Source organism: Pelodiscus sinensis, chromosome 2, assembly GCF_052426305.1.
Source record: "Pelodiscus sinensis isolate ZL-2025 chromosome 2, ASM5242630v1, whole genome shotgun sequence".
NCBI lineage: Eukaryota > Metazoa > Chordata > Testudines > Trionychidae > Pelodiscus > Pelodiscus sinensis.
The window spans coordinates 111,232,852-111,246,136 of NC_143053.1; the positions used below are offsets into that span (position 1 = coordinate 111,232,852).

The 13,285-nt window shown below is 42.1% G+C and overlaps 1 protein-coding gene across 2 annotated transcripts in view; it reads left to right on the plus strand.

Annotated features, from left to right (window-relative positions):
* The window catches only part of GFOD1 (Gfo/Idh/MocA-like oxidoreductase domain containing 1), a 110,675-nt gene extending 99,560 nt beyond the window's left edge, over window positions 1–11,115 (plus strand). For both annotated transcript variants that reach the window (XM_006138758.5, XM_025179344.3), the window contains exon 2: window positions 1,802–11,115. In XM_006138758.5, the coding sequence (XP_006138820.2) occupies window positions 1,802–2,721 (920 nt within the window). In that variant the 3' untranslated portion in view covers window positions 2,722–11,115. The remainder of the gene's footprint in view (window positions 1–1,801) is intronic.
* Window positions 11,116–13,285: the final 2,170 nt, after the last annotated feature.

The following is a 13,285-nucleotide window of genomic DNA, read 5'->3' on the forward strand; positions in this document are numbered from 1 at the left end:
GGGACTCCTCCCGCCCCCCCCCCCCCGTCAAAAATTATTACCCACCCCTGGTCTATAGCTATGTCTCTCTTTACAGCAGCATGTCGAGTTCATACATTACATGCTGTCCCTAGGACAGGTATAAATAGCAGTGTAGGTGCTTAGATGAAGAGAGTGAAAACACCCGAATCTTAGGGTAAGCACTTTACATGGTGCTCTACCCACCCAAGCAGTGCCTCCTACCTCAACAGTGGTATTTTGAGCAGCATCGTGCCCCACTGCCAGAGTGCTTTCCTTGCCATAGAGAGAGACTCTGGCAGTAGGGAAAGACTCTAGCAGCACCCCGCTGCTGAAGCCTTTCCCTACTGCCTCCCCACTGCCAGAATTTTCATAGACATGTGTAGCTACCCACTGCAGTGAGGACACAGTCTTCTTTTTGCCACAGTGGGTGGCTTCGTGTAGCTTACATGCTATCACCAGTGTAACCAAGGTGTATTTGACAGTGGCTATATAAAAGGTGAAGAACAAGTTGTGTGTATGTAGTGGTGGTGAGGACAAGGGATTGAATCACACAGAGATTAAAATGGCTTTCTCAAGATCACAAATTTGGTGTGGGGCAGAGCAAAGTACTGAACATGACTCTGCTGAGTCCTCCTCCACAAAGATCTTCCTTCCTCCTCTCAGGTTTTTTGTATGGAGGAAGGCAGGACATAATTCAAGGCCAGACAGGTGATAAGGAGTTCTGCCGTTGCTCCTGGGACATAAAAATCCAGCTGTGCTATTGTAAATGGAATTAAGAATTCAAGAACTATCTGTTCTTTTTCAACTTCCTTTCCATATGAAAAGTCCGGGTACAGTCATGATATATATACAAAACGGAGTCCTTTTTTTTGGTCTGGGAACAGGTGTCACTTGTAACTAATGTTCAAATTGGAACAGTACAAAGTGATTTACCCTGCTGTCATTTTGAATTGCTTTCTTTATGATAGTAGTTACTGCAGGTTTTTTCACTTACCTTTACCTTGCCAGCACTGCATTTGTATATGTACAAGAAGAAAGAAGTCATCAAGGAGATGTGTCAATAATAAAGGAGCTATTAGATATCAAAGCCTGCATTGTGTTCAGTACACCTAGGTAGCTTGTTAAAACAGAACTGTCATATAAGGTTCAATATAACAAGTGCACATATAAGAAATGGGGGAGGATGCATTGTCACAGCTATGTGTTTACATGTTTGATCCCTTTTGAGACATCACAGATCTTTGACATCATGGATGTGTTACTAACATCTTGACAAGGGGCTCCCTCAAATATTTCAGACCTCAGCCAGAATGATATCTGATATTCTGTGGCTAAAATACCTCTTCCTGCCCCCCGCCCCAAATAATTCATTGTTCCAATACACTTTTTCCCCCCTACATAAACCATCAAACAGGAAGGGTGGGAATGGAGGCATCAGTCCCCAGAGAAGAAAATCCCAGGATTTTCAGCGTCAGACGTTGTGCTAATATGGACGTACAATCGCCTTTACCATGTGCTTTTGCAAGAAAGAGTAAGGGACGGCTTGGATTAATATCTCACTTTCATGTCCCCTTTCTGCATGAATGAACTTTGAAAAAAGAAGGGGTTTGTTTTCATCACATTGCTCAGTCAGTTGACACATCTTATGAATAGCGTGAGGAATTTTTGTGCATATGGTACAACTGGTTCACAAAATACTCTCTTTCCACCATGCCTCTCGTTGGATTTGATCAGTATTTGCCTATGAAAATGACCTGAGTTCACTCACTCAGTTTTTCGTTTTGTTTTTACTGTTTTGCAGGCATTGGAAAAAATGTCATCTGTGACCGAACAGCAACTCCCCTGGATGCCTTCAGGATGATGTCTGCGGCCCATTATTACCCCAAGCTCATGAGCATCATGGGGAATGTTCTTCGCTTCCTGCCTGCCTTTGTGAAGATGAAGCAGCTGATTCAGGAGGGCTATGTAGGGGAGCTGCTGGTGTGCGAGGTGCAGGTGCACAGCGGAAGCTTGCTGGGCAAGAAGTACAACTGGAGCTGTGATGACCTGATGGGGGGTGGGGGGTTGCATTCGGTCGGTACTTATATCATTGATCTCTTGACCTTCCTCACCAGCCAGAAGGCTGTGAAAGTACATGGGCTGCTCAAGACCTTTGTGAAACAGACAGAGCACATCAAGGGAATACGTCAGATCACCAGTGATGACTTCTGTACGTTTCAAATGGTTCTGGAAGGCGGGGTGTGCTGCACTGTGACCCTCAATTTCAATGTCCCCGGGGAGTTCAAACAGGATATTATTATGGTGGGTTCAACTGGACGACTGATTGTCATAGGCACTGATCTGTATGGGCAGAGCAACAGCTCTTCTCAAAGAGAACTCCTTCTAAAGGACTCCATGCCAGTCAGCAATTCCTTACTGCCTGAGAAGGCCTTCAGTGATATCCCATCCCCGTACCTTCAGGGTACTATTAAGATGGTGCAGGCCATCCGGCAGGCGTTTGAGGACCAGGATGACCGGAGAACCTGGGATGGGAGGCCCCTCACCATGGCTGCGACTTTCGATGACTGCCTGTATGCCTTGTGCGTGGTGGACACCATTAAAAAGTCAAACCAACTAGGGGAATGGCAGAACATTGCAATCATGACAGAGGAGCCGGAGCTGAGCCCTGCGTATCTCATCAGTGAAGCTATGCGCAGGAGCAGAATGTCTCTGTACTGCTAGCTTCACTCTGCTGTTGAAAAGGCAGGGAAACAACACCGTTCTTAAGGAATTATTCAGACAGCATAAAGATTTGGACATACTACATTTCACAACATGGGGAAATGAAAAATGTGGAGTTTTAAACCAGCTAAATTAGTTGGTGTCTTTGTAACAGTGACGGGAGCATTAGAAATGTCTAAGCTAGATAGATGGAAATGAGAATTGTTTAAGAGCTGACCTAAATAATTTGTATTAACTGTGTGGCAGCAGTATTAACTGGCTGGATAATGAGATATCATGGAATCAGTCTCATGCATGGAAGTGCTTAGCTGATCCAGTTCTGTTTACTGTGAAAGTTCAGGAAGTCCTTTCTGACTTACCTGACCTGCCAAAGGGCTGTGAAAGTTCTGTCATGTCAGAAAGTCTCCCGTGGCATCTGATGTGAAGAGTTCCTACCATGCCAGCTGACAATATCACAATGTACTACTACATCATTAACCACAGCATAGAATAGTAAGACTTGGTGTGATTAAGTATCACATGACCCAGACAAACTTGGCAGCTCAATTTTCATAACTTATTCTGAATGTTTTTTTTTTTTTAACACAATTAAGTAGGGAACATTGTGGCTTTTGCAAACAAGTCAGTTTCCAACTGCAGCTCGTATGTGGAGGTGCAGGTCATGGGAGAGCATTCTACAAACTCATGCTAAGCTTCAGTGTTAGCTGTACAGATGTGCTCCTAAAGAAGGGTTGTGTAAAACCTTCATCGGCAAAATCCAAGTCATGGGTTGCTTTCCTGAGTTAGGGATTTTTACACAGCCAAAAGTTGGGCCAGGTTTACATACTTTCTTGAGAGTCTGGGATTCAGTTCCGAGTGGACATGAATGATGGCAAAAATATACAAAATGAAGTGGGCTTTGTTTTGAGTTTTTGTGTCTTTTTTTTAAATGTATGTGAACCTGAACCTTTAAAAAAAAAAAATCTGTGCCAGTCACCATGGTCTGAATGAAAATCCACAAAGAATGAGAAAAATCCTTATGGATTTGAAGGGGGGAAAAAGCCAAAACCTATTTACCTGCCTAAAGTCAGCAGCCAGAGGTCCTGTTTTGTCTGTTCCCTGTGTCATCAGTGCAGGAACAGACAACTGGCCTCTGGTTTAGTTGTCCTTTTTGTCTTTAATGTCTTAGGCCCTGCTCTTGCAAACATTTTAAGTGGATGCAAGTGAATTGTCCTGGTGAATTAGTGGGACTCATTTTATGCATTAAGCTATTCATGTATTAAGAGTCTGAAGCATCACCAGGGCTGCGGCTATGAAAAATAACACAACAAAATGTAATCCCCAAAAGAATATACAGCAAAATTATATTTGTCTTTAAACTGAAGCAAAACTACTTACTTGGTTAAGCTGATGAAGAAAATTTATATTTGCTATAAATTGAGAGAAAAATTTTGAACCTTTTTCTCAGGTAAACTAGGTCAGTATACTCATCGATTGTTTAGATTTTAAAACATAATGAGTCTTTAACTTTAAAAAGTATGTTTACAGCTCTGTAATCTTTAGGGGCACTCTGAGCTCCCTTGGGAACCCTGCTACTAACCCATACCTTATTACCTTGTTGTCTTCTGTTATGGTCCAGGCTTTAGTGCTGCATTCACTGAACTGGGAGAGCAATTATAAGTACAAATTTTATTTTTTAAAAAGATGTAAAATCCTAGATATTTGTGAACTTTCATGACTTCTTCCCTGATATCTATGAATAGTGTTTCTGATGGAGGAAAATGTCATATAATTTGTTTAAATAATATTGTGAAGTGACTCAAACTATTGGATGATTACTGTTTGATCAGATCTAGCAATTGCATTTGTTGATTGCTACTTCTGCTAGGGCTCTGAGCAAGGATGCAGGGTTTTTCCTTGAAGGTTTCCAAGTTGTTTAAAATTATTAATTGGAAAATAATTGTCAATTAAGCAATTTAAGAAATAGCCAAGATTACAATCATTGCTGCACACAAAACTTCCTTTATTTAAATAAACCTGTACCCCTGTCTTCCCTCTCCCTCCCCCCCCCCCCACACAGACACACATAGAGGCAGATCAAAAACTAAATTTCTCTTAGCAAAAGAATTATATTACTCAGAGAGGGTCAAGCAACATATGGGCTGTGTCTACACTGGCATGAATTTCCGGAAATGCTTAAAACAGAATAGTTTTCGTTATAAGTATTTCCGGAAAAAGAGCGTCTACACTGGCAGGCTGCTTTTCCGGAAAAGTCCTTTTTCCAGAAAAGCATCTGTGGCCAATTTAGACGCGCTTTTCCGGAAAAGAGCCCCGATCGTCATTTTCGCGATCGGGGCTTTTTTCCAGAAAAGACTACTGGGCTGTCTACACTGGCCCTTTTCTGGAACAGTGTTCCGGAATAAGGACTTACGCCCGAGCGGGAGCAGAATAGTTTTTCCGGAATAGTGGCTGATTTTGTACAGTAGAGCGTCGTTGCTTTTCCGGAAATTCAAGGGCCAGTATAGACAGCTTGCAGCTTATTCCGGAAAAGCGACGGATTTTCCGGAATAAGTGGCCCAGTGTAGACACAACCATGTTGGTTTTTTTATAGGGCAGTATGGCATAATCTTGCTGAGGACAAAGTCAGAGTCATAGATGCAGAATAAAGGGGATGACTAAGACAGAAAAATCAGTGGCAGGGAGCTACGTATGATAAATCAGTTATGATAAAAGAAAACATCATCTGAAATTGTAGCCCAAATCTGAATTTAAATGTGAACTTTTTTATATATATAGTTTCTCTTCATTTATGATTTGCACTGTGGTAGGGCTACAAAGCCCCAGTCATGGACCAGGGCTCCACCGTGCCATGTGCTGGGCACAAAATTTAGTATCTTTGCCATCTATATTTTTAACAATTATGTCTCTAGGCAGTTTTATGGTTCCGGCTGGAAGCATGAGTGTTGGAATCCTGGGTCTTGTTTCTGCACTGAACTCCATGCAGGCAGAATGAGGAGACCTATTAATTTCAGTGTTTGGCTACATCAAGGCTAACAAGTTTTGTTGATAAAACATATGTCGACATCTCAAAGTCGACAAAACAAAAATCGCCAGAGAGTGTTCAAGCTTGCAGCCTCTGTTGACAGATCATGCCCCCACACTAGGGGCACCATCATCAACAGTGTGAGCAGTGCACTGTGGGTATGTAGCCCTCATTGCAGTGTTGTGGGAAGGCAAAGCTCACCCCTGGGCATGATGGGATTCTCTCCCGAGTTCTTCCATAGCCTCGTCAGCTGCTGGGAGCATCATCATGAGGAGCTGTTTGTGCTCAGGATTGTCAAAGTAGCACAGCAGCCTGTCCCCCTCCCCTGCAATAGCAGTCTGCCTGTCGGTGTGTTCCTAGTGCAGAGCAGAAGAGGAATGGTCCAATAATTCGCTCTTTGTTCCCCAAACAGAGCAGCCTACTCTGTCACATACTTCCCAGAGCTTTGAAAGGGGAGGGGCACATGCCTGCAGGCAGCAGAGATCAAAACACTGAGCACAGCCATCAGGGCAGGCATTGTGGGATACTAGTGGAAGCCAGTTCTGTCGATAAAACAAACCATAGGGTACGTCTTGACTTCAGGCTTCTGTCGACAAAGAGCGTCTAGACTACATCCAGTTCTGTTGACAAAGCAACCCGCTTTGTCAACAGGAGAGAGTAGATGCAAAGGACAGTGTACATGCAATAACGCCTTCTGTCGACAGAACTCTGTTGACAAAAGGCGTTATTCCTCGTAGAATGTGGTTTACTGCCGTTAACAAAACTGCCGAGTTCTGTCGACGTTATGTTGCCAGAACTTGGCGGTAGTGTAGTCACAGGTATAGTCTTGTCGACAAAAGTCCACTTTTGTTGACAAAATCCTGTAGTCTAGACACACCCATAGTGTCTACACTGGCTCTTTGTCGACAGTAAAGGGAGGAGAAAAGAAAAATGTCTCTTGTGGGGTGGAAGTTCTTTGCTTCAAAACTGGGCATTTTTCCAACAAGAGTCACACTGCAGTGTGTATTCTCTCACTGTTTTGTCACCAAAAGGTAGTTTTTGTCAACAAAACTTGGCAGCGTGGACACTTTTTTGTCCTAAGCTGAAAGCTTTCAGGTGGTGTACATCATGCTTGCTCTTCTTGGCTCTTATTGGTTTGGATACTGCAATTTTGCAGACTTTAACTTTAATTGGGATGGTTATTGCTTACTGTCAGGATTATATTAAGTTTTTCTACTTTCAAGGATGTAAGATTGGATGAAATATTGCTCTGGGCAAGATTTTGATCACATCAGATGTAAATATATTAAACTGCTCTCTGAATCAAAGGAACAAGTGACTAAGTTATTTATAGAATGTGTCATAATATTCCAATAAAATTATGACTTACTCTATAATAAAGGGCTGTTTGGGGTCAAGCCCTAATTATTTTTGGGGAGATTTTGAAATACACTAAGCAGAATGCTGCATCTGGCCCCTGGAGTTCACATCACATTTAAGAATGTGGCCAACTGTGGGGGGAAAAAAGGTTTACAGTATTTAACCAAAAAGTGCTACAGTACTAGGGACTATGTGTTTGGAATAGCAGACTAATACTACTACTCTTTCACTAGTGCCACAAGACTTGAGGTGCTCCTGGAATTGGTGCAGACCCAGTTTTCCAATTCAGGCTACTAGAAGTAACCTTGTGTGCTTGCTAAATCATAGTCTTATTTTCTAGGGCTGCTTTTGGAGAGGCTCTTTTCTTTGCCATTCATTACTTGTGTATAGGTGCTATTAAAAATTGTGGTCTGCTGCCAGAGAGGCAGAGAACCAAAGCAATGCTCATTAAGAGGCAGGTTATGCCTTGCAGCTTTGGGGGAGGAAGGCAGTCCGATCCAGCACCCAGTGAATTCAACAGAAAGATTCCTATTGACTTCATGTTGAGTTAACTTTGGCTCCAAGGGAACAAGGAGATAAGAGAGGGCAGCTCCTCCTAGTGTCTGTGTAGTAGCAAGGCACAATTGCAGTCTTTCCATGTGCCCCATAAGTTTCAAGATCCCCCAACTGGGTGAAAAGATGGGCTCATGCCCCTGTATGTACCAGCCAGCAGAATGAGCTGGCCATGCAAAGGGAATATACTATAACCCCTGAAGGGGTGTAGCAACAGGTGCACTCAACCTGTGTGTTAGGGAGCTCAGGAAGTAGTCCTGTTTCCCCAAGGACAAAATTCCTGCCAGAACTCCCCCAGAGCTATGCACTGCCCCCAGTACAAGGCTCTGTTAAGCCCTAAACAATATTAGCAATCTCAGACTTCGGGCTTTCCTTTATCTTCTCTCCTGCACATGGCTAGATTAGTAGCATTCAACCTATATAATTAGAAAATACTTATGTCTACAGAATACATTCTTACCCACCATCCCTATACAGCATAGAGTCAGTGCATATATAGACATGCTCAAATTCAGCATTAGTTTCTCCAGAACTCATCCTAACCCAGTGTTACTTAAACTTTTTGAGACCATAGAACACCAAAAAATATTTTTTTATGCGGAACACCTATGAAAATTTTCTTCAAAAAAAATTGTTTGTCAGACAAAAAAAGACAAAAACAAAGAAATAACAAAAACAAAGAGGAGGTCGCGGCACAACACCAGTGTTCTGTGGAACATAATTTAAGAAATACTGTCCTACCCTTTGGCTTGAAAGCATGAGAAATTGCTGGCTGGCTGGCTTAGGACAATCAGAAACACTCTCTGCTTTGTACTGAATTTTTTTCTTTACTCACCTTCTCAATAGCTTTTGAGTTACAATGACCACAAAAGAGAAGGGGTATTCCCTCTCTGCACCATATTATCCTGGCAGGTAAACTATTCCATTCTGGCATTACCCTTTGCATTTTTATGTCCATAAAAGTATACCAAAAACTGAAAATAGCGGTTTGGTACAAAAATTATTAGCTGATTATTATTATTATTATTTAGCTGATTTTGTTTCACAAAAGACAGAGTCTTTGCAGAGAGATCCATAAACGTCTATTGACAGCAGTGCTTGTAATTGGACGTTTTTAGCCCTGTACTTCTATATGTATTGAAAGTATAATACACTGAGGCTACGTCTAGACTGGAATGATTTTCCGCAAATGCTTTTAACAGAAAAGTTTTCCATTAAAAGCATTTGCGGAAAAGAGCATCTAGATTGGCACGGATGCTTTTCCGCAAAAGCACTTTTTGTGGAAAAGCATCCGTGCCAATCTAGACGCGGTTTTGCGCAAGAAAGCCCCCGATCACCATTTTCGCGATCGGGGCTTTTTTGTGCAAAACAATACCGCGTTGTCTACACTGGCCCTCTTGCACAAAAGCATTTGCGCAAGAGAGCTTTTGCCCGAATGGGAGCAGCATAGCATTTCCGCAAGAACACTGACAATCTTACATGAGATCGTCAGTGTTCTTGCGGAAATTCAAGCGGCCAGTCTAGACGTAGCCTGAGTGTAATCTGTTTACTGTTTTGTTTTTTTTTCACCTAAAAGCATCTTGGTACAGACCTTGGGCTTTTAGCAGACCTTGGCTTTTTGCAGCTATGTAATGTATTGGCTTAACACTCTTACCTCCTTGATGGGTAACTGATGTGCCCTTAAATACCTGAAAAGCTCAAAATTGAACTGTTTGACCTCTAAAGATAGCTTCTGGGTATTTAGGACTAGCTATGAGTGGACAGGTTTATTAGCAGATTTTTGTTGTTGCTCTTGTTAAAATCAGAAGCAAAATCTATAAATTTTGCACATGAAGTATATGAATGAATAATCTTTAATCCTGTTAACTTAAAATTCTCTCCTTGCTGGGGATTTCTTAACCTACATGGTATAGTGCATTACATCACAATGACAGTAAAAAAAGCTTACCCCAAAATTCCCACTTGCTTCCTGCATGAAAGGAGGAACTGTAAATAGACAGGACTGCACATAGGGCAGTATTCATGAACCCACCTACATACAGCTGCACTACTGTCTCTTTCCTGCTGCTGCTCCGATGTCAAGCATTTGGAACCAGGATTGTGCCACCAGGGAACCTGAATTACCTCTTTTTTTTTTTTGGAGAGGATGTTGCCTCTAAATCAAAATTGTCATCATGGCTAGATCAGCAGTGAATGAGTTTTAACTGGGCCAGATTCAGTCCTGATATAAACTGGTGCAATTCCATAGATTTGTATTGTCAGTCTGATTTTGGCCCAGTGTATTTCACTCCTCTATTGCCATTGCTCCATATAGGGAACTCTGGTTGATTACATGCACTTGGCTGTAGATAATCAAGGCTCTCCATTTCCTAGGGGCCAGGTCATTCCATTTGTTGTTTCAATGGAGTGACCTGGCTGGGAAATGGCCGAGTGGAGCAGGCTGGGGTTGTGTTGCTCTGCTTTGCATGATCCCCCCCATCACTGGTAAGTGTGGGGGTTGACCTCTCCCCTGCTGCCCACCTCAGGACCCCCAATAATGACCCAGGCCGCCCTGGGTCCCAGGATAGCTGCCCCGAACTGTCCAATGGCTCTGCTCCTTTCTTTTTAACCGTCAGTCAAGTCCATTGGCATGCCCCATCTTCCTCATTGCAGGCAATCAAGGCGGATGTCTGTGGAAAAAGCATCGTTTGTTTCCTCATGAGATTTGCTTTCGTGCGAACACTGGTAGTTCAGGTGGCTAATTCCTGATTTGAAACTAATCCCAAAGCAAAAAAAATAACAAGAGTAAAAATCCACCAAGTCTGAATAAATTACATATTCTCATTGCCCAGCTAGGATGGATAATAGCTGCCTGGTATGCATGGTTCATAAATGGTGCCCATTGCTTCTCTCTGTACTGTCTTGTTTTTTGTCTCTTAAAACTTAAAAGCAAGAGTATCTTCAGTTTGTTGCTGTATCAATATGAAATATATTTATTATGTTTTTCACAAATAAATGCAAAGTGTGTGTGTGTGTGTGTATATATATATATATATAATGTCAGTGCATGGACATATGTACAATAGATATTTTAAAGAGCTATTTATCAAAACGTGTTATAAAGTAAACAGAGTCTATATTTTATATATAATGTAGATAGCAAAAAATAGTGTTTAAATTATAGTAGGGTTTTTTTTTTTTGAGAAATGGACAGTGACGGTTCTAGCATTTTAACAGCCAAACTACTTTGTAAGGAAGCTGCTTGCTGTGTTTCTCAGCTGCCACAATATCTGTCTCTTCTCCTGGAAGCTGATGTGCATTATTAATTTTATATTGCTTGGGGAATGTAGTTAGTTATACTCAGCCAACTGGTATGTGCTGCTTAAAACATGGTTTCTGGCTGTTCTGCATATTTGCATTGATGGAATAAATGGATCCTAAATGGCAAATAAAGACATAAAAGGAAATGTTTCCAGCTGTCAGCCATTTCCCCCCCTCTTTTTGTGTTTTGTGCATTGAAACAGCATCAGTTCTTTCTATCTTCTGGTGTGATTGTTAAGTTCTGCATGTCTGAGTAAAATACATAAAATGTGGGCTTGCACGGGGTGAATGTGGGGTTAGGGAAGGGAGCAGTAAATATTAGAAGGTTTAACTTTGTAGCAAGTTTTTGAACCAACTCCTCCTGGAATGACTGAAACCAGTGAGATTTTCTCGTGTTTGCAGAAAGACATGTTAAGACAGGGTAGCAATTTAAACATCCTTGTAGTCTTATCCCTTGTCTGGGTGTATAGGCCCTGGCCAGGGTCTGGCAGAAAAAGGATTTCTCTCTCTCTCTGACAGAGGAGAGAACCACATTGCCTGTTCTGAGTGCAGAGATTTGGAAGATACTGGGGTTCAGCAAGCAGTGAGAAATTTGTAGCTTTACAAAAGACATGCAGTGTTTTTCTCTGAAAGGAATAAGGCATTCTTCAGAGATGCCATGGCCAGAAGGGACAACAGAATTTCCCCAAAATAACTCGCAGAGCAAAAATATCCAGTCTTGATTTAAAAATTGCTAGTGATGGAGAATCCACCATAACTCTTTGGAAATTGTTCCAGTGATTAATTACCCTCACTGTTAAATATGTACATCTTATTTCAGTGTGAATTCCTCTAGCTTCACCTTCCAGAATGATGTTAAACCTTTCTCTGCTAGACTGAAGAGCCCATTATCAATGTTTTGTTCCCCATGTTGGTACTTACGGATTGTTATCAAGTTGCATCTTAAACTTTGTTAAGCTAAATAGATTGAGCTCTTTGAGTCTATTGCTGTAAGGCAGGGTTTCTAACCTTTTAATCATTCTCTTGGCTCATCTCTGAACTTTCTGCTAGTTTATCAATATCCCTCTTGAATTCTTTCCATTTGTAAATGTATTATTTACATTTTCTTTTGCTTGACAGGTAAGCACACCAAAAAGGTTTTAAAACTCTTGCTCTATCAGACCTGGCCCACTTCCCAACCACAAATAAAGTGTAGTTATTCCCAGGCACCTTTAAATCCATCACCGCGTGAAAACTCATTATTGATAACATCACCAGATATGGCCAGAATTGTGTTCGCAGGTTGGTTCTGGGCCCCCCCAGAAGGGGCAGTCCCTCAAGCAGAAAGGGTGGGGCTGGGGCTATAGAGAGAAAGAATGTGCATGTGTAAGAGAGAGACATGTCTGAGTGTGAGACAGAGACTTTGTGACACATCTTGAGTTTGTGCGGCAGTGTGTGTGTGACAGTGTGTGTGTGTGTGGCACAGGGACTGGGAGAGTGTGTGTGGCACTGTCTGACAGTGACACAGAGAGTGTGTGTGCTGGCTAAGTTTCTGAGAGAAGTCACGCTGTCTCTTTTAAGGGAAATCTGTCTTGCTCTGTTGTCTCCACTCCTATGGGTCACATTGCACCCTGACTTCAGCACTCTCTTCTCATTCCTACCCTCACCCTCCTACATAGCTAGCAGGCGAATCCTGAAGCAGAAACAAGGTGAGGGGAGAGGCAGCTGAAAGTATGCACCTCTGTTAATCAACTGGGAAGGCTGGAGAGAAATGCGTGGTGGGCCGGAACCAGCCCCCCGGGCCTGAGTTTGCCCACCCCAATAGACAATGCTTTTTGCTTATGTCAACTCTAACAGGCTTTCAGAAGCCATCCTACAATGCCCCACACTGAGGATACAAGTGCTCCTGGCGAAGACATGCATTTTCCACACAAGCAGCCAAGTGCATGCGTACACAGATGATTTTATAACTGCAATGGCTGTGTTCTGTTATAAGGTATGTGACATAGTGTACTGTAGACATGGCCTAGCATAGATAATTTGAGATAACTAGATGCAAGTGCAGCTGGTCTGTTTTTATGTAATAGGACATCTGCCTGTAGTGACTCCTACAGATAGTGGTATCTTTCATCCTTTAAGATCGTCCAGATTTTTTTCAGAAATCAGAATTAAGACAAATATTAGTAATATATGTTTATTCTGTCTCACATTATGGACCGGAGAAAGAAAGAGCACATTCTACCCACTGAAGTGAAAAATGCCAACAGCATAAAAATGCTTTGTAAAATTCTTATACGGGAATATTTGAAACAGTATGAGTGCGTCTATACTGCACCCGGAACTCGAAATAAG